Source organism: Paralichthys olivaceus, chromosome 22 (assembly GCF_024713975.1).
Source record: "Paralichthys olivaceus isolate ysfri-2021 chromosome 22, ASM2471397v2, whole genome shotgun sequence".
Lineage (NCBI taxonomy): Eukaryota > Metazoa > Chordata > Actinopteri > Pleuronectiformes > Paralichthyidae > Paralichthys > Paralichthys olivaceus.
In genome coordinates this window covers 16,350,629-16,377,873 of record NC_091114.1, presented here as the reverse complement: position 1 = coordinate 16,377,873, position 27,245 = coordinate 16,350,629, and the positions used below count along the sequence as shown (strand labels likewise).

Below are 27,245 nucleotides of genomic sequence, written 5' to 3'. Positions count from 1 at the left end.
CAAGGATTAAACAGGAAACTACTGTTGCTCTGCACCGTGAGTCTGGTTATCTACAATTCTATCGACCCTGATGGGACACATTCCTTCAGTCACACGACGAGGCCGGTGAAGCAACTTAGAAAAGACGTATTAATACCGACAGAAGTATTTAATAGACGGTGGGAAAGTCTTTTAGGTTTTTATGCTCGATCTGTCTGAAGAAATGTCTGATGAAATATTAACAAAGTGCTATAAACGTTTTCTGTGGCTTCCTCTCATGCAGGCGGAGTGGCTGGCTGCTCAGCAGGATGAACGAGCTATGGCTGGTTTTCAGGATGAAGGCGACGATGGGGTCAGTTTCTTTGAACAATATTTTTAAATATTCTTGTCCATGTGTCTCCTGCGTACACATCAAATACTGTTTCCCTTTTCTAACTTTGTTTGTCTTTTGGTCTCAGGACACGGACAGTTTGATGGAGTGGTGGAACACCGTGGAGCGTGAGTCACTGTCGGACTTATTTGAATTAACAGACACCTGAGAGTCATTTTAACGTCAGTGATGCTTTGTATTTCAGAGTGGGACGAGTTGCCATCAGACGACGAGAACAAAGTCGTACATGAGGATGATTCCAAGTACGTTTGTGTTTATGAATTAAAGCCTCACTGATGAAAATGTTTGTCTTGTTTTTTACGTTCTGTATATTTGGGTGTTTTATTTCTATTCATAGTTGTACTAAGGTTTTTGGTTAAACTGTAATATATATTTCTTTTTCATCATTTTTATCTGATAAATTGATAACAGATGTTTTTTTAACTACCTAATAATGGTACTGCCTTTTTTAACCTCCATAGTGGTTGTTTCTTGTTTGTGGTTGAAATAAAAGCCTGTTTCTAAATGTCCGTCGGTTTCATCGCTCACATGAACATCAGGAATATTGATTTTATCGCTGGAGCATCGACTTTTTAATGAGGTTTTTTCTGTGGTTTGGTTTTGCTCAAAACTGTTGCCATGGTGATGGGGTGTAGTAAAGCGAGGGTAACTCACTTGCTCTACGTGTGTTCGACTCCCAGGTCTTTCAGCATCTTGGCGGACAAGGTCCACCGCGGCCTGCGAGTCTTCAACAAGGTCTTCACTGAGCGAGCCGAGGTCCTCTGGCAGTCCATCATCCTGCTCCACGCCATCACTGACGACATCAGCGAGTACCACAAAAAAGCCAAGGCCGCCGGCATCACTACCACGGCTGTGGGAAGTGTGACGGCCATCGCAGGTCTGGCTCTGGCGCCCTTCACCTTTGGCACCTCTCTGGTAATTACAGCTGTCGGTGTTGGGGTGGCGACGGCTGGAGGAATCGCTTCAGCCTCTGTAGCCATCAACGAAAATAACACGAACAACATGCATGACAGGAAGAAGGTGAGTTTACACTGTGACCTCGAACACTCGATGTGTACACGTGCAATACAGTAAGAATACATCCAATATAGTTCGATACCAGAACCTATGTTTGCTCACCTAACCGATACCACGTTTGTATGATATGAAGATGCACAATTATGTTGACCTTTTATGTAAAAAATAAAAAATAAATTTGGTGGTGTACATTTTGTATATTTAATCCAAGAATGTGACATTTCTGTCGGCCAGGTGGAGATAGCGCTGAAGGAGTATGAAGGTCACCTGCTGGACATTGGGAAGATCCTCCACTTTATCGATAAGGGCTTGTACAAACTCCGCGGTCACCCTTTCCTCAGGTCTGGCACCCAACACTACTCGGAGGACTGGGAGACTCGCAGGGCCGTGCAGATCATCAGCTTGGCCGATGCGCCCGTGATGCGAGCGACGGAGATAACGGACGGGGCCATCGCTTCGCTGCAGGGCCTCTTCAAAGGGGTGGACAAGTACTTCGTCACAGACCCCCGCGAGCTGAAGAAAGGCTGCAGGAAAGAGGTGGTGGCTGAGATCAAGGAGGTGGCCAATGTGCTGAATGTTGCAGTGGTAGAGCTCAATACCATCAGAGAACAGCTGCAGGATGCAACAGGAAACATGTGAGACTCAGTGTTGACACTCCGAATGTAGAGGGTTCTTTTAGATCAACAGCGCCCTCTCCTGGCTAAGTGAATGGCTACTTTATTAAATTAATTTAATTGATGTTACCAAGTAGAATTATATTAACCCCATTATCAGAAATGATGACAAACTCCAGTCCACTGCAATAATGTGAAGATTGGAATAATAGAGATTGGTTTTGATTCAGCTTTGGTCACTTTTAAATAACAGGGAATCGATTTGTGTCATGTGATTTAAAGGGTGTGTGTATATGAGGTGTTTCAGGATATAACACTGTGATCTCTGATTTTTAAATGATTTGTCACCTTATGCTTTCACACGAGGACACAAAGCATCACAATCACACAGAATCTGTATTAAATGTATATAAAGTCACAAAGACGGAATTTCTCGTAGGGCGACTGTCACTTGAGTTTGATGTCGGTGGTTTTTATTATTTTTATCTTCATATTGATTATCGGTGTAATGAAGCGTGTTTGAATCATTGAAAATCTACAGTGACACTTGAAAATATTAAACTGATTTTTAAAAACTGATACTGGCTTGTCTGTACAATTTAATGTATCGCTCAAATGAGCACATTGCCAGTTTTATTTTGCAATCATATTTGATTTAAAGGCTTATGTCATAAGGACATTAATATTTTATAAGTGTTGGTTCATTAAATAGAAAAAAAGTTGGAGTATTCAAAGTAATATTTCTGTATAAACGAGGCAATTTCTCTTAAATGTTTAATTTTAAAACATTGCTTCGTTATTTCATCGTCTTTTATGTGACCATATTACTGCAGTACTGATGTGGTTTGATGGGGCATCAGTGAAGAAATGTGATATATTGGTCAAGTATCTATACAATCACAATATATATATATATATATATATATATATATATATATATATATATATATATATATATATATATATATATATATTGTTGTTTGCCTGCATGGTTCATTTTAGGCACATGAATTACAGATTTTATTTTATTGATCCCTGAAATATAAACACAGAAACGTTTGGTCGTCTTTTTGTTTCCTCGTTTTAAATGTGTTCATGCACATGTGTAGATATGATTTGTTTCAGCGACGTGTCTCCAAACTGTCCAATGATATTCAAAGTTAAATTCCTTCACATGTTATGTTGCGAACACGGAAAGATTAGTGTCTCTGTATTGAGCCTGAGGTGGATGTACCTGGAAAGGCTCAAGATATTTTATGACAGTACGTGAATAAAGAAGTTGTGAATGATTCCTGTTATTCGGCCTCAGGTGATAAACTACTTCCTGTGTTTGTGTGGTTCAGGTTCCAAACTTTAAACTGAGCAGACGTGTTGGTGTTTTACAGGAAGCGAATTGTTCCTATTTAACAGAGTTCACATTTTAACCTGATACTGGGCGTGGCCACAATACAACAACACAGTACTTCAGTTTAAATGGATTGAAGAGGCCACGCCCCAGTATCACAGCTGTGTGTGTGTGTGTGTGTGTGTGTGTGTGTCATCAGACCAGGTGAGTTTCTTGGTTCGCAGCTCCGCCTCATCAGGTTCTGGTCAAACCGGTTTGACTCCTGATCTGATGGAAGTGAAGCAGTGACGCCTCACACCGGTTTGCCTCTGTGTTGTTGTTGTTGTTGTGAGTCCGCACGGAGGTAGGCCCCCGCTCTTCTCATTGTGTTCTTGTTGTTTGTGTAGTTTGTGTTCGGACACAACCAGCGACCGTGCGACGCTGTTTTAGAGCGAGGCACCAAACTGCGTTCAAAATTCTGCCCATTTAAAGTTTCTTGCCGTTTGCGAACTGAAACATTTGAATGAAGCGACTCAGAAACGTGTCGCCGTTCGTTTGGGTTCACGTTGTTGAATTCGTCTCATTCATTTTCACCTGAAACTCACGTCTAACGTCTCGTTTTAACTTTTGTTCGGTCGCGACCTGAACGACTCTCCGGACGCCGCGGTGCCACCACGTGACGCGTCACTTAAAGTGAGAATCCGGGTGGAAAGTGTTCGGACGATGGATCCAGGTTCTGCCGAAGTCTTCACCGAACACCGAGTTCACACCGAAACACTCAACTCACTCCGAACGATCTTTGAACACGCGTTAAAAGTATGTGATATGTTATATTGCTAAAAAATCTGAACGGAGTCTGGTCCCTGGGCCAGTCAGGACACACTGAACACCAGTCAACTGAAAACTATTTCATTCAGATCTGGAGTTAAAATCACATCCAGAAACACACAGCTGTAACATTACTATGATCCAATCTGTTTACATTTAAGATTTAATTAAAATCTCGTCAAACTGATATTTTTTTAGGAAAACATGAGTTTATACAAAAACTCAAACCTAATGACAGTTTCAAGCCTTAAAGTTTCTCGTAGTATCTTAAATTTCCAGTGTATTGAACAGAGTTCGGTTTTAAAACACTACAAAACTGAGAATTACTGCATGTTCATATGGCTTCTAGATTATCTTGAATTAAAATCAGACTTTCTTCTCCTGTGTGTTTTAGCAATGCACATGTTCAGAAGAGATAAAGGCTCCGCGGCCCAAACTCCAGCGGTGCCACCGAGACCCAGCAAGGAGGTGTGTGAGAATAAAATCTAGAGAACAAGTTGGTGGAAGTTCAAGAACATTTAGTTCATGTGTTTTAATGGACGCCTGTTGTTTACGAGCAGGAGCTGGATAATCCCATCACACACAGTCTGAACCTGGAGGACGCAGAGACGACCGCAGCGTCACAGGTAAATTAATACTAATATAATAAAGTCATATTTCAGTATACAGTTACTTCAGTGTTTCACGATACGCAAGACAAAAACTAAAGGAAGTTAAATTCAGATAAGATCAGGTAAGATAAGTTAAGGTAAATTCAGATAAGGTAAGATCAGTTAAGGTAAATTCAGATAAGATCAGTTAAGATAAGTTAAGGTAAATTCAGATAAGGTAAGATCAGGGGAGGTTTTCTGGTAGAAGAACGTTCTGAGGTAATTTTATCACTATAAATAAAATGATAAAATTAAACACGAGCAGTTCATCTACCAGCATAAATAAAATGTAGGTGAACAAAGAACTCAGATAAAATCAGGAAATACTTTCTGATGGGTTTCAAATGTTTTCACTTGCATTTTAAAAACACGTTTGTTTCTTCATATTTTTGATTGTAATTATTTGTCGTAGGAAAACAACAACGAGGTCACACAGGAACTAAACCCAAAGACCAAGGTGAGAACAAGTCGTTCTTACTAAATCTGAGCTTCGGCCATTTTCTGAGGCTCATTAAGAGTTTATTCATACAAGTAAATATAATGAATCTGGTTGTATATTCATTATATATTGTCTTATTTAACCTGTGTCTCTATAAACCTCAGAGGACCGGGGTGATGGGAGTTATGCAGCAGGTCAATCCCTTCAAGTCGACCTCACAGGTGTGAGGCAGTTTGAGTTTTTAGTAAAAGTTTTGTGTTCTTCACGTCAGTTTGATTTAACGTGTACGTTCTGCAGGTTCCCCCCAGAGTCAACAAAGCTCCGTCGTCTGAGTCACTCGAGCAGACGGACTCCACACAGGTGAGGGGAACCTGCGAACTCTTTAACATTTAAATTCACCAGATCCAGATTCTTTTCTCATCTCACTGATACCAACAAACTAAACAAAGTTTTTTTTTTTCATCGAGCTCCGTAAATTATTTCCCGAGAAATCCTCCAAAAAATATAAAATCTCTCAATGTTAAAGAAAATGAAGAAGAATTCCTGAATAATTAAAAAAAAGTAAAGTAACTCTGTTGTGACCTTTTAAACTCAAATCATTTTATTTACTTTCCGAGCACCGTTTGGATTTAATTATTTCGTACTGAGCTCTGATTGGCTCCTGCACTCGTTACCTCCACCAATGAGAAACTACTCAACCAATATCATTACATTCTGACTTTAAAAAATGTATTCAGAAACAAATAAATTCCTCTTTAATAACTGTTATATTTTTATTCTTCTGTTTTTATTCTATTTATTCAAATTATTGATCACGTTTTTATATTTGTAATAGACTTTTATTTTATATATTTACATTTTTCACATGTTTCGTTGTGTATTATTGTGTCTTAGCTTTTTATCTTCTTGTCTGTTCAGTCGTATCATATGAAATGTGCTGACATAACTACATTTTATATTGAACAACCGATCAAACCATAAAGTGTATTTACTCTTCCAAAGGTGAAGCAGAACACGTTTTATAAAGTTTTAAGAAATATAAAAAAGGTCACAGGAGATAATGTAAACAAAGGCATTTTATTTACAAAGCACCTTTCGTACACGGAGATTCAACTTCTGTTTGTTCCGAGTGTAAATATTTGCTTCAGTGCATCTTTGTGATACTTGTACTTCAGAGCGCTGGCGGGCTGAAGGGAGTCATGCAGAAGGTCAACCCGTTCAAATCTACCTCCCAGGTAACAGCAGCAGTGTCTGGACGTCACAATGGTCACAATGAGCCGAGGTGTGTCAGATAAACTCACCTGGATCTTCTCACAGGTTCCTAAAGCTCCGTCTGCAGAGTCACTGGAGCAGGGACGAGTGTCAGAATCCAATCAGGTGGGAGAGAGGAGATGATTCCAGAGGAGGAGTTCCTTCATTCAGAGTCTTCATCGAGTGCATTTACACTTATTGAGAAATATTTGAATTTAGAACTCGGTATTTATGGCCAGTCATTAAATTCTTCTCCCGGTTATTAAGAAGATGTCTCTTAAGTTTTTGTTGGACATTTAATTACAGATTAAGTTCAAATTCAGAGCAGGACGCTCACACGTGAAATGTCTGTGGTTATGATATTTACCTGGGGATGTTGTGCTTCAGAATCCTGGAGTGTTGAGAGGAGTCATGCAGAAAGTCAACCCCTTCAAGTCTTCAGCTCAGGTACTGCTTCTGTCAAACACACGTGATGAATTATTACAACTGCATGTGATATTCTGATGACTGATACTTTTACATGTTGTGAACTACACATACTCAAACAGACTCTGACAAACAGCCTCATTTCAAAGTGCCATGAAATTGGTTTTAGAACTGCGAACATACTTAAGGCCTGGTTTGTAATATTTTTTATATCATACTAATAATAACCATCTTATCATAGCAGAAAATTCAGCTCAAGGTGATTTGCGTAAAATATATTAAATCAAAACAACTAAACTATTTTAGTGTTTTTGTCTTAAATCAAATTTTTCAATTCAGATTTAATTTTAGACTTTTTTTTAAAGACCCAGAAAAATGATCAAATGTATAAAAGTGACAGTAAATCACCTTGTGATTGATGGATAACAGTGAGCTGCAGTATTTAAATACTTATATTAAAATATAATATGCATCGCAAACAACCAGTACCTGCGTCCAGAGCTACAATCACAGTTTTACAAGTTTGAGCCTCACGGGGGCGCTAGAGGTCATGAAACACTCATGAAAAAATATTTTCAATATATTAATATTAAATATTCATTAAATATGATTGATATGAACTGTTCACTAACTTCAGCTGACTCTGGCACTTTATACATTTATTTAATATTGTGTTTTGAACTCTTTCACCAGGAGTTACGTTATTAATTTAGTTTTATTCTTCTAATCTCAGAATTAAGGCTTTATATTCAATTCAGATTTTTTTAAATTCATTTATCAAATATGATACAAGAAGTATAAACAATATAGGGACAGTGTAAATCATATTGTTCAACTTATGGAGCTACCATCCAGAAATAAACATGAATAATCATTCACCATGTATCTCTCAGTAAAAGCTTCATAAACCATTCTTTTAAAAAACAAAAGCAAATTACACATCATGTTTATATGATTTCATCTGACCAATAGAAACGCATGTTCTTATAACCTCTTTTTTTGGATTTTACAGTAAATTTAAAAATCCCTCTCAGATTATATTTGCTTCTTCTTCTTTCGTACATAGTCTAAAATAAATATTTTATATATCTCTCTTCGCTCTAGGTGCCAAAAAGTGATCCTCAGGACGAGTGTTCAGATCCACAAGAGACTGGAAAAGAGGCCAAACAGGTACATTACGACTTGCTCTGGATATTCCACCGATGTAAAACTGTCAGGCATCGACTTCACTCGTCCAACCTGCGTGTTTATCGTTCAGAATCCAAGGATGATTTCAGGAATGATGCAGAAAGTGAATCCTTTCAAATCCTCCCAGCCAAAGGTACCAGTGCTAATGACGATGCATTGAATTGATAAAAACTCTCTGGACATTTTCACATGCTCAGTTTCTCTTACTTGTTTCCAGGAAACCCGCCCTCTTCACGGTGACCTGTCCTCCAGCAGCGGGAGCTTAACGGACAACAACAACCCACCAGAGAAACAGGTACATCACATGTGCTGGAACACACTTCAACACAAAGCACACGCCACCTGAGGCACAACATGTTTGTAACATAAGATCCAGTCATTGAATTCATGTCATTCCCCCTTTGCCTTCAGATGAGCTTCACTTCTCACAGTATTTATCATGAAACCGGGTTTTCTCCTGCAGACAGAGTTCAGATCCTCATGCAGTTGTAGACTCGGGCTGTTCAATATCTCTAATAATTCATATTTCTAATGTTAAATAGTTTTCACAGGGTCTTAAAAAATTAATCTTTAGAATTTTAGATCTAAAAAAATGTGTAAAATCCGTCCAAAATGACATCCGTGAATATTATTGTAGTAAATACGATGAGTTAGATCTTCATTAAGTTGCCGATCAAGTTACTTCTGTAATGTGTCTCTGCTGCCACCAGATGGAAGCAAAGACAAAACATTTGACGGAGCCTAACTCCAACTTGTATCCAGGAACTTTTTCACCTCTTCCCCAACTCTCCGCACACCCGACACTTTACTTCATAGTGATCAGAAAATTCAGATGATGGACAATTTGTTAATTGTCGAATTATAAAACTGTTGAAAGAGCTCTCGGTCAGTTACTGGCTATAATATATGAATATTTCTCTTAATATTTGAAGTTGACATATATTTACTTCGTGCTCCCGAGCCTTGTCTTTTGTATTCTTAGCTTCTCTTAATGTTTAAACTAATTTTGTTGCTTTTCTGTGTAAAACAAACTGCATTGTGGGATTGTAAACAGAAACCTGTGCTCATGTCATGATTAGAATTACGTAGATTATGTCTTTATGCCTTCAGGCTTTTATTTAGTATTTTCTGATGTCGGTCCCGTTCTTCTGAACACAAAACCCAAAACCTCGTCCAAATGTTGACTCTGACGAAGAACGATGATCTGATGAGAATTTGTTGATCTAAAGTCAAACGTCATTGTGACCTAACGAAACCTCCGGTGAAGAAATCCTCCAGAGGAACCTTTCGTCTTTGGAATCTATTGTTCGTCCCCTTGAGCGTCTGTAGTCGGCGTCTAGGGAATTTCTTCAGTTTGACTAGTTGTCACTTGGACTCATTGATGAGCTGATTGAGATTCCAGGAGTCAAAGGTCATGTATGTAGACTGAAACCGCTCTGGGTGCCAGAGCACATTCTAGTTTGATGAGTTCTCTGAAGTTAACCGTTTGTTTGACTTTACTTTAGAGGCCAGCGATGTTCAAGGGGATGATGCAGAAAGTGAACCCCTTCAAGTCGCACACACAGGTATCAGCTTCTGATTTAATCAAGTTTTAAAGTCTGATAACCAGCTTTGAGCTTCACTTAACATTAGCATTAACACAGGCATTAACTGTGTGTGTGATCTTTTCGAGCTGCAGACGCCAGAAGAGGAATGTCACACACACTCGGTGAACCCTGCCGCACCCCCATCACTCACGATGCAGGTATGTGTTTAGATTAACGTGAGTAAAGATTTCAGTGGTGTGGAAAATGATGTAATCACTGTTATCATAGGTCGGGTCTTTGATGCTCAATACCTGGAGAACTGTGACCTGAACTAACCCTCGTTATCTTTTTCACATTTTAAGACCGAGCCGGTCAGAACTCTAGTTTTTCTCCCGTTTCTTTCAGGGACATCGAACTCTTCACAGCGACCACTCGTCCAGCTCCGAGAGCTTGGATGACAGAACCATAGAGAGACATGTAAGACGTAAACATCTTCACAAAGCCAAATGTAACTGTATCAGGGTCGTTTCAACGTTGTTAACAGTGCACTCATTGTTTTTGGTTTTACTGCCGTACGGAGGTGATACTGAGGTAAAACATTTCTGTCTCACTAGAAGAATGCAAAGCATCCGACAAAGCTGGAAACATGAAAATTAGTTTTTCCTCAGTGTTGGATGTGAACCAGGAAAAAGCTTCTTACTTAACATAAAGAATGAAACATGTTTTAATCCTTTAACCCGATAATGATGAAATCTTCAGTCGCAGCTTCATAAATTTGTGACCTGTAAATAATCCGACCTCATGACCTTTTCCAGTCTATTTGGTACATCGACCCCGACACCAACTGTGACGTGAAAAATGAGCCGGTGGAGCCGCCAAAGAGAAGAACTATGGTACGTAGCACCGGGGTGAGATCCCACTCAAGTTACTGAAGCAAGTAAAATAAATAGTTACACTCAAAGTATTATTAATACTGCTAATATCTGTGTGGTTTACTTCCTCTCCAGACTTTCAGAATAAAGAGGATTCTGCCCAGTGCTTTGTTTGGATCTGGAGCAAAGGTACTTGAACTTGTGCTCATGATTCTAGACGGGGCTGAGAGATAAAGATAAATTATAGTTGTTAATATCAATTATTTCTTTCAAGTTTGTTCTCTGCCCATGAAGAGTTTAAAACTACAACCTTCACTCACTTGATATTGTTTTATTACCCAGCCCCATTTAACAAACAGTTTCTCCACTGAAATAAGATCTTCTGTCACGCATTTGTCGTTATTCTTAAATAGTTATGTATTTAACTAATGTCTTGTCTCCTTCTATTATTTTTAGAATTCTGCGACAGCATCATCAGACTCTCAGGGACTAATTGAGGTGAGTAAGAAAGACAGCTTCGTGTGCAAAGCACCATTTAAACACGCGTTTTAAAAAGTGCTGTAAATTAAACTCGGGATTGAAATAATTTAAACGGAATAAAATGATAATATACAGATTCAGTGTTGTGATGAGCCAAATTTAATGAGGAAAAAATAAACACAGAAACATGTGAGTACAGCTGAAGTGCAGGATCTGTTTCCCACAGAGCAAATTATATCGGGCGCTTGTTGTTCACACGTTATATTCTCACATGCAAATGTGTTTGCACAGTGTCATTATGTCACCGTGCAAATAAAACATATCGCCGCTATAATCAACCACACAGGGATGTTTTTGTAAAGGGTGGCCTGTGTTTGCCCGTGTTACTTCTAGCTCAGTACTTTACTTATATGGAAATGTTTTGATTCAAATTTCAGCGTTCTGGTGCAAACACAATAATTTATTCCCGTCTCAATACAACCAGCCGGATTTTCACTCTTCACTTCCTGCTGACGGGTGCATTCCCCCGTCACACGAGAACTGAGCTTAAATTACACGAGCAAACGCAATTAAAATGGAAAATTCAATGAGATAATTCACTTAGCAAATAACAACTGTCAGGTTTATTAGTTTGTACAGTCGACTTCATGTAAACTACCGGCTGCAGCCTGCGTTCAACTTCATCTGGTCTGAGTCAGAGTCATGAGCCTTTTTTTCCAAGTGTTTAGTTGTAAAAACTCTTGAGCTCTTTTCAGACGCTTTGTGTCCATCAATAATTCGTCAGAGCACTTTCTTCAGAAGTTCTACAAGTTCTACAACTGCACATTCATTAATGGACGTACTTTTATTTCTGAAAGACGTTTCTTCAGTTCTCGAAACTTCTCAGAACAAAAGAAGCCTTTTGGATGAGAGGTGAAACGTCTTCAAGAAACAAAAGCAAGTCTATCAATGTACGTGCAGTTGTAGAACTTCTGAAGGAAGTGCTCTGACAAACACTCGAACAATCAATGGACACAGAGCGTCGGCCGGGCGCGATGAGGGAGCAGCTGTTATTGTGCAACACACGAATTGGAATTCAAAGTTTTCCAATCTCTGACACAATCTTTCTTACTACGCAATTCAGGAAAGATGCGTAAAGCTTTTGAACTCAGGGTTCAGCGCAGCTCAAATCTCTGTGAGAGCGCCAGTCATTTAAAAAATGACACTTAAGAATGTGACAATACAATAACAGGAAAGGTAGTACAACTAGTACACTGCAGTAAAAAAACACTCCCCTGTTTGTAGTGAAACACGTTCAAATTGCGCTATGACACACGTGGAAAGGTTGATCCACTGCGTCATGATACAACAGTAACCTCATTAAATTCTTTAACTGCTTAGCACAAAAAAAAAGAAGTGTCATTTGACTCATTTGTGTTAACTACAAGATGCACGTTCAATATGAGGGAACCAATTAAATGACAGGTGGTTTACAAAAAACACTGACATCATCTGATTCAATTAAACCAACCCCCCACGTCACACGTCAGCTGACGAGGAGCAGCTCAATGACGGAGCTATTCATGACTCAACAGTTTGTGGTTTGAGGCTCATGATTCTGATGTGTGTAGAGTCACATCCTCCTCTTGGAGCATTCAGTCCTCATTAATATTACAAATTAGAAGTATTTTATTTAGCGCTCTAAACCGCGTCGCCTCTTTGTAGAGGGATACATCCTCTTTTGGCCAAGATCATTTTTTCATGTCCCTACATGTCCAATTAAAGCCAATTAGGGGTTTATTTAATTGCATTGTAGCATCAAACCACAAAGGTTTATTTGCAGCCAGACTTTATGAAGAACTGTTAAACAAATGTGTCTCCTCTCTGTTCTAGGAGGTTGTTGAAGTTCAGACTCTAGAAATGGCCGAGGTACCGGTTCCCAGTGAAGGAACAGCCCTGGACCCTCTGGACGTACGCACGTCACGTTGTCATATTCTATCATGTAATTCTTGGAGTGAGATTTGAATTTAACACAGAATTATTCATTTTCAGGATGAAGACGGCCTTCTGGAGTGGTGGAGAACAGTAGAAGGTACGCTCACAGTTTTAACAAGGTCATTTGTGGTTGATCCAGTTTTAAAAACGTATACTTGTTGTTCTGTGTGTTAGGATGGGATGAGTGGAATGCAGCGAACGAGAATGAGGAAGCTGAAGAGTAAGTTCACATTTCACGAAGATAAGTTTCAAGATGTTTTCCGATACCATTTGCCTTTACAAATGCTTTGTGTTTCGGCAGAGTACCGTGCTGATACCGGTGCATTTAGAAAAAAAACAAATTCATACAGTGTGAAAAACAGCACCTATTTTATTATCTAATCTGTCAAAACTGAAATCTAGAAATATTCCTTTAAATATCTCACAACTCAAGTCTCGCACGTCGTCATTTTACCTGAGGGACTAATGAATTCATAATAAATTAAATTATTTTAACCAGCGCTGGTTAACACTTTACTACCGGAGATCACTTCTTATTCATCGCTCTGGAAACAGTACTTGCTGGTGGCAGCACAGCTCAAAGTAGTGATTTTCGGTAGTGTAGCATTAAGCCAGAGCTACTTGAGATGTCAGTAAATAATATTTCACTCTGGAAAGTTCCAACACTTGGATTTAATATACATAGATTTATGTACTCGATGTTTCAGGTCATTTGATGCTGGTATCTGAACTCCTCTTCTCAATGTGCTTGTAGAATTACCTTTGTGAATATTAGCCGATAGCTGCATTCCAGTGTTTCTGTCAAAATATCGTATCTTTGTGTCCTTGCCTCAGAGTGGTGGAAGAAGCAGCCGATCGTGTCTTCATGGCGGCTCGTCTTTTCGTCCGCTTCTTCAACCAGCGTGGCGCCTCCCTCCAGCAGCGCGTCCTGGAGCTCCTGGCTTTGGCTGATGCAGCCGACACTTTTCATAAGAAAACCGTGACGGCCAGCGTCGGCGGCGGCGTGGCCAGCGTGGCCGGGTCCATCACCACCATCACCGGCCTCATCCTGGCGCCCTTCACTGCAGGGACCTCCCTCATCGTCACGGCTGTGGGCATCGGCGTAGCTACAGCCGGCGGGTTGGCGTCTGCTTCGGCCAACATCACAGACACGGTCCATTCGAAGACGGACCGCAAGAAGGTGGAGAAGATGATCCAGGACTACGAGGACGAGATGAAGGACATCAAGGAGTGTCTGGAGTTTCTGCAGGTGAGAAGACACATTTCAAGCTCGACAGTAACAAACACAACTTGAATATATACCGATACCCATGTTCTAGGTCTTGAAGTCGACTCACGTTTAACATGTGCGTGTGAGAATACCGACCCAACATCATTTTTAAGCGTGAAGTGCCACAATTATTTTATGTTTAACAAGTTGAATTGAAAAATCTTGAATTCGAAAAATGAGGCTCAACTCTAACGTATAATTTCTCCTGTTTGCTCCACAGGAGGGGATGGAGACGCTTGATGAGTGGGACTTTGAGAAATTCGCTGAAAGCATCTCCAAAAAACACCTAAACCAGAACGTTAAACACGTCATGAAGGAGGGCGGCCGAGCCGGCAAGGCTTTGGTCATCAACACAGAGAGTCTGATCAGCACTGTTCAGGTCCTCGGCGTTGCAGGCAGCGCCGCCAAAGCCGCCCAGGTGATGAGCGTCACCACCGGAGTGATGTCGGGCCTCTTCCTGGCTCTCGATGTCTTTTTCCTGGCGAAGGACTCCATGGAGCTGAGGAAGGGCGCTAAGACAGACTTTGCAACAAAAATTCGAGAAGTTTGCAAAGACCTGCAGGACGGGCTGCTTCAGCTGAACACCATCAAGGAGCAGCTGCAGAAAACCATGGACGGGATTGAGGTGGAGGTAGAAGAGGAGGACGAAGAGCAGTTGAAGTCTGATCTGAAGAAACTCATGGAGCTTGAAGACTGAAGTTATGGTGATTTCAAACCAAAGTCTCAGAAATTAAATGAAGTTTCAGTAGAAAATGGCCTTGTAGTTTTTATAATTATTCTGTTACTGTGCCAAACCTGCAATTCCCTTTTCCAGTATTTTCAAGTAGCTGCTCTGTAGGACTATATTTATTTTTAAAGTAATAACTTTAATTATCAAACTAGAGGTTATATATTCATTGTAATTATTATTAATTATTAATGACAGTTTCTTTTCAATTAAAGTGAGTCTCAGTCTCTTTTGTCTCATTTGTCTCATGACTAAATTGTGAAAGACGGGAAGTCATTGGAGGAAAACTTTCTTTTCCGAGCCGAGGAGTGTTACGCAGATGTGACGAGAACGAAAAATAAATAAATGTTGATTGACAGCTTTATCTCATTTCGTAAATTCCTTGTTACCCGCATCCTCACATACTTAATGTTTATGGTTGAGGAAGCATCTAAAAATAACGACTGGACATCCCCTTCAGCCTGGAAAGTAGATGTTGAGCAACACTATCCAAAGACGGGAAGGTTGCGGTACATATAAGGTGTATAAATATATATATATATATATATATCCCAGTATTGGGATATTTTTCCTCCTTAATATCATAATCAGTCCCAAAAAGTCCAAATCAGTTGAAGTCTACTTTGGTTTTAATGTGAATTCAATGTAAGTGATGGATAATTGATTAATTTCATTAAATTATTCACTTAAGGCCAATAGGAGACTTTAACAAATCTTTCATGAACAGTGTTTTATTGTCTTGTTGGTGAAACAAAAAAGACTCAGAAGACTTGTTAGCTTTAGCTCAATTTAAGAATTCATTAATGTGAGCAGCAAGCACTCTTTATCAAAGTTTGAAGCGGAGGAATGTAATTCTAATCTCCATCCTCTTACAGGCATTCTTTTGTTTGTTCAGTTTTTGAATTCTCAGCTAATGTCAACAACCTGAAACCTGCTGACGAACTCACACGAGACGAATAATTCAACTTTGAACATCTTATCCTCAGTTTCATCCAACTCCTCCTGCGTTACTGTTGCTTGCTGTAAGGCCATCACATGCATCTAAACCTCGATTAAACATGACAACACTCACCCACTCTGCTGCCACGCTGCCACCAGGACACAGGTACAGCTCGATCGGGTGCAGCACGGTCCGCTTCCGGAGAAGTCTGGTACCTGCAACCACAGAAAGACTTCATTAAACATCTCGTCTCAAACCCAACTCTTTACAAGTCAATGTTTAATTTTCATGAGATGCCATTTTTATTATCACCCTGGAAGGAGGTTATGTTTCCATCTGTGTTGGTTCTTTGGCTTGAGCACAAAATTAGGTGGAAGGACTTTCTTTCACTTCCTTTCACATTGTGAGACAGAATAATTCATTTTTCATTCATTCATATTTAGGGGAATGATATCTATGAGTGTAATTTCATGCAGTTTGGTTGAAGCCGGTTCTAACTTTACTACAGTGTGCTACAAAATTCCTGTTTCTAAAGTGATTTAAAACACTAAACAGTCACAATAGTTTAGGTAACAGAATGCAAGTGTAGCCACCGGAGCTGTGTTTGACCACGTTAACAATGCCAACAATGTGTAGACCTAGGCTACAATTATACTATGACCTTTTCAAACTAAAACAATCTCTGTCAACACTGCCATTTTAGCTCTGTACACATGAAGACGTGTGCACGCTGGTCTACGCACACACTTACTTCTCAACTCTATAAAGTGCTTTGAGTTGTCATTAAGGATAGAAAATGACCATAAAAATCCATTTAAAATGTTTTCCTTCAACTTGTGACCAGACCAGTCATATTATCTCTATTAGTTTTGTTTTGTCTGAACAATCTCTAAATTAACCTCCGCGAGTTTTCAAAGATATGAATCTTATGTCATTTCCCATCAGCTCACACCACCGGTTTAACGAGAAGTTCCCTCTAATGTGACAAGGATGCAAACTGCCATTTACTGTAGTCAAGTAATCAGTGGATGTTTTGTGTGACGGAAAGAATTCGCATCACATGTGACTCCTTGTGAACATGTCTTTTTTTCAATCATTAAAAAAATGGTTAAACTTTAACAGAGTGTTTCTTTATTGAGGTGCATTATATTTCCGTGTCACCTACTTTACCCCATGTGCACTTTGTTGAGTTATTTTCAATGAATGGTAAAAGGATTTATAGGTTTATAGATTTATAAAGTATTAGTCACTCAAAACTACCCACAAAAATTACCCATTCATGCAAACACATTCAAACATTGCCTTCACCCATTCACACACTGATGGTACAATGTCTTACCCACTGACACGTGAGCTGGGGAAGCCCGGCATTGAACCACCGACCTTACCATTACCCAACGTAACGACCCACTTGAACTCCTAAGCCACGCGTTTGTTAGCTCACGTGCAGAAATGTAATTGAGAGATTTTACCAGGACATGTAAAATAATGATAACTATTAATACAAATAAAACAAAGAAACCTTAACAAAAATAACTTCTCAACGTAAAATGTTCATCTAACAACTCCAACAATAAAAAACAGAGATAAACTGTCATTTGCTGTTGACAAACTACGTAGTGACAAGTTGACTAAATATAGTTACCATGGTGATGGATGCAACAAACCACAAGGATGTTAGAAGACGGAAAAAAACAAAAGACCCCACTGTGCACTTGTTCCGTTGCTTATTCTTGACTCAATGTATTGTAAAGTCTAAATTTGCCATTATTAAAAACTACAAAAACATTTGAAACTGGAATCAACATTTCTCTTTATTTTAACAAATGTTCTTTAAAGTGTAATTGTATTTAAATAATGATCTTAAATGGTGACATTAAGCATTTAAACCCTCACTGTCAACCCTTAAATGCAGTTTTAGTAATAAAAGGTCTGGCTTTTACACTTAAGATCGTTTATTTCCTCATCAAAAGATTGTGTTTTGATTGTTGAGTATTCTGTCTTGATGAAATAGTTCTAAAAACAAATTTATCTACTAAACTTTAAAAACAGGAAAAGGCTCAGAATGAGTTAAATCATGTGAACAACATGCTGGTGTACTTTTTATATGGTTCCCACTTGATGGCAAGTTTGCTGTACAAGTGAACACCTCTCTTGTCCTTGACAATACGGATGTGGTGAACTAGTGTATTTACTCTACACCAAAGTCAACAAGTGTTGTATGACGTAGGCTTTAGAAAAGGTTTAAAATCATCTGCCTAACACTCACACACAAGTTTGATGAAAAGGAGATCCGTCTTCATTTACAGACTGGGGAGGAGCGTAGATTTCACTTGAAGGGAATTTGAAACATGCAGTTTGTGGCCCTGTTGAGTTGTTGGTGTTAAATACTTTCTATATCATTTAAATCAGCCCTTTCTGAGCCTGTGAGAGTCTGCTAAAAAACACCTCTGGAAAAGATTTTGATACTGACAGTCAGATAACTTCATAGGGAGGATTTTTATCTGCTTTAGTTGTTTCTAGATGTTATCAATACATGGCCAACAGAGAGCTTACTCGAACAACCATGTTTTTCTTTTTTGTAGTGAAGCGTTTCGTTGCTCCAATGCATGAAAACCATCCCACGTCCGTCCAGCTGGATTCAACTGTCAGGTTTAGTGATGTTTAGCAGGAAAGGTGCATAATCCTAAATCCTAAACAACTGAGGGATAGAAGTGAAATAGGAGACCAATAAAGACACATGATGCCGCAGGTCTGCAGTCTGCCAGTAACTTGACTTCCTTCTGGGAAACTCAGCACAAAGTGGTAGAGCTGGAACTTGAGGCTTTATTACTTTTGTTTTTATGAATAGTCCAGTGTCGTACATAGCAACTCTTTGCCAAGTCTGAGTTTCATGTTCACAGAAGACTGCGTACCATAAATGAATCAACACACTGATAATTCAATCATTATAGAAACTTTAGCCAATTACCAATAAATCAGGTCAATTAAAGTTTGCACTGATAAAAATGAGGAAGCAGAGTTAGAAATTATGTTCACACATAAGTAGGACTTCCATCCTCTTTGGTACACAGTATTTGTTTTGGCCAGAACATTAAAACATAATAAAAAGAACAAGTTGTCAGGGAGGGCTACAACAGAGACCTTGAACAGGAAATTAAAAAAAGAAAAAGATTTTAAATCAGCAACACACATAGACTGGTTAATAGTTTCACAAAAGTACTAATAAGGCCAGTTCTGTAAACATGAATCATAAAACGAGTGCATGTTCTGTGGTTTTGCACTCGTTTGACCGGTCGCCGGTCTATCACAAGCCCAACAAAGAAAGACAAACAACCATCCACGCTCACCGATACGGGGAGAGCATGTAAATCAACTTATTAAGAGACTTTTTTTTAAAGTAAGTGCAGGTTTCATGAAAGATTCCACAATCAGACTGACGGAAATTCGCTCAAATCACATAAAAAGAGCAGGTTTTAAGTCTTTTTTCACTATAGAAGTTATACTACAACAAACATTACATCTGATACGATTCTTCACACAATATTAGCAGCACACTGATATCAGTTAAATCTGCTGCAGAACTTTTGTCATGCCCAGCCCTTGTTTGGAATGGGCCTCATAGTAGAAGTGAAACCTACATACCGACCTTACAAGAAACTAACCACCTCCAGGAATAAGTACTGATGGGGCCAACTCTTCACACCACGGCTTTTAGTCTATTGAGTCTAAATGAATGGGGAGAAATATGTTGAGGGTTCGGGTTCGGGAGGCTGCTACACAGGAAACTATGTGTCACTAAGCAGAGCTCTTTCTTTAACCAACAGTCCTTCAATCCAGTCAAGCAGCATCAAATATGACACTTGCATAGATTTTAGTCCCCTAAATATAAATATGCCTGATTTGTTTCCTTTAAAACAATTTAATTATTCCTGGGGGAAAACACGCATGTTGCAACTCCTCCACCGCCTGCTGCATGATGCCTTTAACAATACAGAAGTCAATATGAAAGCTTTAGGCTACAAACACAAGGTTTGAGAATGCATTAGGGTTGTGTGTAGAAATGACGTCACCCACATTCCCTTCTTAATGTTTTTTCCAGTCAAGACTCGACTAACAGTAAATGGAAAACCTTGCTAACACCGCCATTAGCAGTTTCCCCCAAATCATCGCTCCAAGAAAATAAATCCCAGCTTCATTTGTCGTTTCTCATTCCCAGTATAAACAACTAACTACAGCACAGACAATCTACTTCCTGGTAACACAGGCGTGTTCATGCTTAACATACACAAAGTTATGTGAAATGTTTTTAGGTGTGTTCGCGAGGACAGAGATTCTCTCTGAATGGAGATAATTTTTTATATTCTAACACAAAAACTATTTCGTAATGACACACAGTATTGTAAGTAAGACAAATCCTGTGGTTGGTTTGGTACTAAGCTCACCGAACAGGTTTAACATAGCAGGGCCGTGACAGAGGCCTTATGTCCCAATGAGACTCACAGACTGAGCCATTGTTTATTCTTTTTCATTTGCCCAGAACATTCCTATGTTCAATTAGGCTTTCACGAAATATTCACAACCAAATATCAAGTCAGATTTTGGTTAAACTGTTCATATTAGTGTAAATACAGCGCAGGGGTTTGGACAGAATCGTGACCCAAGAAGGAAAATGACATAATTCCTCAGATCAGCTCAGTTAAACAAAGGAGTGATATGGAGTGATGATGACGAGGACGTGCATTTGAAGCTTGATATATTACAGTTTGACCTACAACTTTGATACAACTAATTAGAAATTTTTAAAAAACGAATTTAATTTAATACAATCAAATAGATGAAAATGAAAAGACTCAACAGCAAATAGTAACGTTTTGTTATCGTGTCCATTTGCAGGAAGAAACACAAAAGCCTGTGGTGGTAATTTTACACACCCTCCATAGTGATTAATGTAAAATATCACTTTACCAAATGTCCTCTGCTGCGATCACAATTTCGTGCTAACTGTTCATCCAAACTGGATAATTGCCACTGTCCAAATAGTTCAGCGTTGCCTGGACTTGCCTTTTAAATAATTAGGGAGTTTAAATGTTCATAAGAAACCACTGAACACAATGGGGATATTGAAGCAAACATAATGGCTTGTACTGCTGCTTAGTCAAACCAGTTCTTTGAGTTGTGTTACTGGTCTCATGACTGCACACACACGCATGTAGACACACACACACCCAAACACAAACTTATGCTGCCTCTGCTCTGTATGTTTGTCACCACTCACGACAGGAATACAGGTGTTCAGACACCTATCACCATCTCCCTAAAAATATATATATGTAAATCATGTTCAATTTGAAAGGTTTTCATATTCAGATCAATGATCCACTATTCATACTCCCAAATAAAACCACTTGAAGTTTTAGGAATTAGGTTTTAGGCATTAGGTTCCTATAATTAGAATTATAGGAACCAACCAACCCCTGCTGATACCGATCAATTCGCTACCTTGCCAAGGAAGACGCTGTGTACCGCAAACATTTCGTTTACTCATGTTAGTTACAGGCATTGTGAGCCCTCAAGGAAGTAATGCATTTCACACAAAGCAGGTTAAATGACTAGTGACACGGCAGAATTCACATTTTCCTTCACACACGCCCTTAATTCTTCACCACACCTTCTGGAAACATCACACATGATGTCAGGAGTTTGGTCCTCTCCTCTCTCCTCTCGAGTTTAAATAGAGACACCCAGCAAACAGGTGCCACATCTTAACCCGGAGGCCAGTTAAGGACATCAGGACTCAACCTAAAATCCACACTTAAAACCATCCATTTGGCTGCGTCACCCTTCATTCGGAGTTATAACGAGAAGATCTGAAGTAAGTTAAGACAATATTCTTGAAATTACTTATGGTGGAATACAATTGGGTGTACATGTAATCAACGGAATACACGTTTATCTTCAGTTACGTTTAGTACTTACCATTTCTAATTATTTGCATTTAAAAGGTTTTCGTCTTTTGTAATTTCTAAAACTCAAAATCTGTTATTTTTGTTGTTTGAACTATTAATCCCCCGAATTACATTTTCATGGCACAAAGTGAGAAATATAAAAAGTACAATTCATATTTGTGTCTAATATCATTTGATTTACATTGCTTACACATGGTATGTGTTTGCTCCTTGTGCGAACAGTTTCTCTGTAATATTGTAAAGTCTCGACTTGAGATAACGTATGTTGGGACTTGGCAAAATACAAACAAAATGTAGTTATTCAATTTTAGAAAATGTAAAACATTTTCAAATCATTTTCTATGATATACTTTGATACTGGCAGGGTTTCTGCAGGTTTCAACAAGTTCATTTTGAGAGTTTTTAAAACCATAATGAATAAAATTTAAGACCTGTGACAAGCATGCCAGATATGAAGGAACAGAATTATTTACACTTCACTCTAATTGAAGATAAGGTTGAGAATATGCTTTCCCCCAGTCAAGCCGAGTGTGCTGTGATAAATGCTGGCTGTTCTCAGGCAGTCATCAGTTCCACGTTGGTCTGAATCGTTGAATAAGAGTCATTTTAAACTTTGCATGCCGCAAAAATTTTAATATGGGAAAAATAACAATTTTAAAGTGTGACAGAAGTAGCCTTAAACGAATAAGAGCTAGTTGAACATATTTAAGACATAGTATATTTTTTTAAATTAAGACTTTTTAACCTTAATGATATAATTTTATATAGACTCCTGGTGAATGGTGGTTCTCTAAAGGTTCAGTCTGTAAGGTTTAGATGAAAGGGATCTATTGACACAAATTGAATATAAAATAATCCTGTTTCATCAAAATTGTATTAATTGTTGGGTTTTTTTACCCTAAAAAAGGCCCTTTATATTTAAATATTTTATATTTAAATACTTTATACTTACATCCCTGGGGTCCTCTCTACAGAGGCAGCCATGTTTTTTAACATTAGTCCAGACTGGACAAACTAAACCTTTTCAGTTTTTTATGACTGAAGCTTCCGCAGGTTCCCTTACATGTTTGGAAGGGGCGGGTGAGGTGAGGGGTGTTCAGCTGCAACATGCAATTTCACCACTAGACGTCACTAAATTCTCCACTCTGTGCCTTTAAACAATTAAGCGCTGATTGATACCACAAGGGAAAAACATTTATGATGATTAAGAACACACATGTTTTGTGTTTTATTTTTATAGCTATTGTACCACCACAGCGCCCCATAACTAAATGACCTTATCCTTCTACTCTAGACATGGACAACAAACTGGTGCTCACTATCACTTTTGTGATGCTGTCCTGGATGTCAGTGACCACCTATGCTGAAAATACCACAACAGGGATGACGACACACAGCACGCCCGTGACAACACACAGCACGCCCGTGACGACACACAGCACGCCCGTGACGACACACAGCACGCCCGTGATGACACAGAGCACGCCCGTGGTGACACAGAGCACGACCGTGGTGACACAGAGCACGCCCGGGATGACACAGAGCACGCCCGGGATGACACAGAGCACGCCCGGGATGACACAGAGCACGCCCGGGATGACACAGAGCACGCCCGGGATGACACAGAGCACGCCCGGGATGACACAGAGTATGCCCGGGATGACACAGAGCACGACCATGATGACAAACAACACGACCATGATGACACACAACATGACCACAGCGCCGATCAACATGACGGCAGCACCAACAATTACCAACACCACAGTGGGGGCTCTTGAGGTGAGTGAAGTCAAAAAAACGACTTAAACATCAATGACTCGTGGCTAAAGCGCTTTTTTAACCTTGCTTTGCATAAACATTGAAACTTATTTAATAAAGATCAACTGGCCCGACAGCAACCAACACACAGCAGAAGCACAGAGAGGTGCATCTGGCACACCAGCACATTATCATATTCAGTCCGGGTTTGAACAATATGTTCAAATTTGAAGCTGCTGAGACAAACTTAGCAGGTATCAGATACCGGATGATAAAGATGCAACATATGCTACATTACTGTGTCCTGGTTTCCAAGACATATCAGAGTAAAGTCGAAGTACATTATCGGAAATGTAGCTTATTCATTTCTTAGAATTCTTAGCCTGCAAAATAAAATTAAGATGCAATTCAGACAATGGCTGAGAATCTAAGTGAGGGGAGTGACAATGAAGCAGATGACGGCAGTGTTTCATTGATGAAAACAACGATGAAATTAACAATGAAGGTTCAGATCGAAATAATGTTCCCGCTGACCAAGGCTCAGTGAGTGAGAGATGTGCTTGAGGAGGAGGGGGAGGAGAAAGGATCTCTGCGGGTTTGTCAGCTTTAAAGATTTTTTTTTTTTTTTAAATGTTCCTGAAAAGGCGATGATTTATAATGAAATCCAAAGATTCAAGCTTTCAAGTGTTTTCATGTCATGTCTCTATTTACTTCAGGCTGAGAAACTAAAGTGTTTTAAGAGGGTGCACAACCTGATACTGTCACATGACAAACTAATATAATAAGGGATTTGAACACTAGATTCAAAACCATATCTATATATATATATATATATACACAACTGTGACAAGGTAGATCTGCATTCTCTTTACATACAGTCTATGCTGGAATCAGATTTGACTTGACGGATACAGGTTATGATTTGTGCCTTAATAAGCTTCAAATCGATTTCTCAACGATTTCAAGTGCACATACTCCCACTCACATGTTTTTACTCTCCGTTGCAGGAACCTCTTAATAGGACAGGTTGTGGGACCAGACAGCTCTGTGGGTCTGAGCCCTCTGACTGTGACCCCTCATCATCATCGTCGTCGTGTTTCTTTTTGGGTGCAAAGCAGAAGGACGGTAACAACTTTGAGTTTGCCCTCTCAGGGGAGTCTTCTGGCTACATCGCTACCACGTTGTCATTTGATTCCACAGCGGTATGTCATTTCTATCGCTCGTTCACAGATTTAAGTTCCATCAAGTCTAAGACTGAACCAATTATGAAGTTTGTTTCGAGTCATCAGTGTAAAGAGGTACAATGTACTGTTTCTGGTTTTGCATCACAGGGAAATAACGACACAACCTACGTCTGCGCAAACAGCAATGGCAAAGTGTCTTTCATCAGCGCTCTCCTCAACAACAACGTGCTGCAGAATACAACTGTAAGTTCTACTTATCCTAAAAGCAATGGTGGAGCTGAGTGAGGATATAGTATGTCTACACTTCACCGGAATCTTCTTGTGGTTCTTGAGAAAATTAGATATTAGAACTATTTGTCAGTATAATATACTATATAGTATAGTTTAGTGTCTTTTGTGTATTTTTATTTATACTTATATCTTAATAAAGTTAATAAAACTGAAAAATGGGATTGACCATTTTTTGGAATATGTTTATCACTATCAGATATTTTTGACTCCCAAAAATCCATATCAGTTGGGTTCTGGTTGCAATAGTTCAACGATGAAAACTCATTGTCTTCTTTGTCAACTGTTAAAATTATCTTTGCTCTGCAGCTGCCTGTGAACTCTGTGAAGGGCCGTGTCAATGGAAACAAAATCCAGTGCACGTTTATTGCCACTCTGCAAACCATCACGACTAGAGCAGTAGGCGCCACAGTGTCAATCTCCAATGGTTCTTTCAACCCTGGTAAGCTAACACATTGAAGATATTGACATTTTCACAAACAGTCAACTAAGAGCAACTCTCCCAGAGACTATACCACATAATATATTCGTATATTCCCCATGTTGTGATCATCCATCACTGACCTGTCTGTCTTTTGCTTGTTCGCTCAGCTAATGGTGATCTGGGAGACCCCCAAAACCAATTTCAGAGCAAAGTTCCCAACCTGGGCAATGTTAGTTCTGTCCTCAATAATGAGCTTTCCAGCACGACCAGCAGCCCCACAACCACTGATCACGCCATCACATTCCAGCAATCACTGATGCAAGGTAAGAATAATTGTTGACACGGGTGTCTGTATGTGTAGAATCTAGATAAAGCCATGTTTGTGCAGTGACTAAAAACTGTTTTTCTCTTCTCCCATCCCCACCTTTAGTTCTGCTGATCTCTATGGGCGTATTCACTCTGGCCATGGTATGAAGACCTCCATGATTCAAGACAAAAAAAAACATACCTTCCCTAATCATGTTTTGAATACACTGTATATACACTACTCAATCTAAAAATTGCATTTACTGTAGACAGTACATCCCAAATTATCAGGGATCATGCTGAATTTAAAATCAACTCACTGGAGGTGAAAGTAGGAGTGATGGAGGGTGGTCAGTCTTCTGACTTTCAGGTGTGTTCTAGAATCTGAAAGAAATGAGAGAATACATGTTAGAGTTCTTAATTTAAGGTTATGTGTCATCTATTTTGTCTGGGAATCATAGGACCGCAGGATTTCTGTCCAATACTAAATATCAGGCAAAGACAGAGCCCACATGTCCAGTACCTTTATTATTTAACTTTCATTTAATTGAGCTTTCACCAGGCGTTACTGTGACTTGGTAACTCCCCAACAACTTCTGTGGGTTGTAAATGTTTTGTTTCTTTATCAATGTTGCTCTCGATCTTCGTCACACACTATGATGCTAGGAAATGGCAGAAATATGCTTTTGTGTAACCTTCTACTGTAAATGTGTGTACTTTGCATGACACAATGATGTCTTGAAAATGAAGCCTTCGGTGGCTGATACTTGTGGGTGTGCCTGCGCGTGTGCAATAGCGAATACAAATGAGCCATTGCACATTCTGAAAGCTTGATACGATATGAAACACTGTTGAAAATAATTTTGCACATTGCATTATGTAACGAAGAAGTTTTTACTAAAGATTTTCATTAAAAGTTTTATTTAAACCCAGGTCTGATTGTGTCGATGTGATTTAAATGTCTATGACATGTGTTTCAGAATCAGCGCAGGTGTAAACAGTGACCTGAGTCAGTACCACTCATGCTAACTGGCGGCTAGCCTGAAATCACTCAGGTGCGTTAGCAAACACAACACAGCAGCTAACAGTAGCTACGGTTAGCGGCTAACGATACGTTTGCATGAAGCTACGATAGCCCAGAGCGATGCTAGGAGCTAACACAGCGAGTTAGCACGGGTTCGGTTGTTTACAGCACGAGAGACCCTGAGCGGGTAAAAGTTTGTTGACGTCAAAGTTCGCACGTTTCTCACGTAACGTTGACGAGATCGTCCCTTTCGCTACGTAACTTCCTGACGTACGCCTTAAACGTTGTTTCAACAGAGAATCGCAAAAAACAAACACGTCTTCGCGCACTTACCGGAGCTTTTCCGCACATTTTCCGGGAAACTGCGCACGAATCCAACTTTCAAAGACAAAT

The 27,245-nt window shown here is 39.4% G+C and overlaps 3 protein-coding genes and 1 long non-coding RNA gene across 8 annotated transcripts in view; 3 read left to right on the top strand and 1 right to left on the bottom strand.

The window, feature by feature from the left end:
• LOC109641818 (uncharacterized) overlaps window positions 1-2,580 on the top strand; it is a 63,091-nt gene extending 60,511 nt beyond the window's left edge. For all 3 annotated transcript variants that reach the window (XM_069518542.1, XM_069518540.1, XM_069518541.1), the window contains 5 exons: window positions 263-331; window positions 438-477; window positions 555-612; window positions 1,051-1,390; window positions 1,622-2,580. In XM_069518542.1, coding sequence (XP_069374643.1) covers window positions 263-331; window positions 438-477; window positions 555-612; window positions 1,051-1,390; window positions 1,622-2,026 — 912 coding nt within the window. In that variant the 3' untranslated portion in view covers window positions 2,027-2,580. The remainder of the gene's footprint in view (window positions 1-262; window positions 332-437; window positions 478-554; window positions 613-1,050; window positions 1,391-1,621) is intronic.
• A 928-nt stretch (window positions 2,581-3,508) lies between these two features.
• Window positions 3,509-15,185, top strand: LOC109643293 (uncharacterized). 3 transcript variants are annotated; one of them, XM_020108363.2, is made up of 23 exons: window positions 3,509-3,689; window positions 4,548-4,621; window positions 4,714-4,779; window positions 5,216-5,260; window positions 5,407-5,463; window positions 5,540-5,602; window positions 6,418-6,477; window positions 6,560-6,619; window positions 6,881-6,940; window positions 8,024-8,089; window positions 8,178-8,240; window positions 8,325-8,402; window positions 9,613-9,672; window positions 9,786-9,851; window positions 10,039-10,110; window positions 10,449-10,526; window positions 10,641-10,694; window positions 10,962-11,003; window positions 12,858-12,935; window positions 13,017-13,056; window positions 13,134-13,179; window positions 13,794-14,208; window positions 14,450-15,185. In XM_020108363.2, exons 2-23 carry the CDS (start codon window positions 4,550-4,552, stop codon window positions 14,924-14,926), a joined length of 2,118 nt encoding a protein of 705 aa, XP_019963922.2. In that variant the 5' UTR covers window positions 3,509-3,689; window positions 4,548-4,549; the 3' UTR covers window positions 14,927-15,185. The 3 variants fall into 3 exon arrangements, with proteins under 3 accessions (XP_019963922.2, XP_069374644.1, XP_019963923.2); XM_069518543.1 differs by having other exon boundaries at window positions 3,515-3,550; XM_020108364.2 differs by lacking the exon at window positions 3,509-3,689 and adding an exon at window positions 3,751-4,141.
• Window positions 13,610-17,638, bottom strand: LOC109643295 (uncharacterized). The gene is made up of 2 exons (XR_002203728.2): window positions 16,029-17,638; window positions 13,610-14,202 (listed from the first exon to the last, which is right to left on the bottom strand). It is a non-coding gene; the product is annotated as an uncharacterized lncRNA (long non-coding RNA).
• Window positions 17,639-21,631: 3,993 nt separating this feature from the next.
• LOC109643294 (putative ferric-chelate reductase 1) lies at window positions 21,632-26,760 on the top strand. Its single transcript, XM_020108366.2, has 7 exons — window positions 21,632-21,771; window positions 23,160-23,647; window positions 24,634-24,828; window positions 24,958-25,053; window positions 25,408-25,540; window positions 25,690-25,845; window positions 25,953-26,760. Exons 2-7 carry the CDS (start codon window positions 23,162-23,164, stop codon window positions 25,994-25,996), a joined length of 1,110 nt encoding a protein of 369 aa, XP_019963925.2. The 5' UTR covers window positions 21,632-21,771; window positions 23,160-23,161; the 3' UTR covers window positions 25,997-26,760.
• The last annotated feature ends 485 nt before the right edge of the window (window positions 26,761-27,245 follow it).

Coding starts and splice junctions, on each gene's coding strand:
- LOC109643293 (XM_020108363.2), top strand. CDS start 4,550: ATGCACATGTTCAGAAGAGATAAAGGCTCCGCGGCCCAAACTCCAGCG. Junction 5,261..5,406: donor AACTAAACCCAAAGACCAAG/GTGAGAACAAGT, acceptor TATAAACCTCAG/AGGACCGGGGTGATGGGAGT. Junction 9,673..9,785: donor CCTTCAAGTCGCACACACAG/GTATCAGCTTCT, acceptor TTCGAGCTGCAG/ACGCCAGAAGAGGAATGTCA.
- LOC109643294 (XM_020108366.2), top strand. CDS start 23,162: ATGGACAACAAACTGGTGCTCACTATCACTTTTGTGATGCTGTCCTGG. Junction 23,648..24,633: donor CCACAGTGGGGGCTCTTGAG/GTGAGTGAAGTC, acceptor TCTCCGTTGCAG/GAACCTCTTAATAGGACAGG. Junction 25,846..25,952: donor CCAGCAATCACTGATGCAAG/GTAAGAATAATT, acceptor CCCCACCTTTAG/TTCTGCTGATCTCTATGGGC.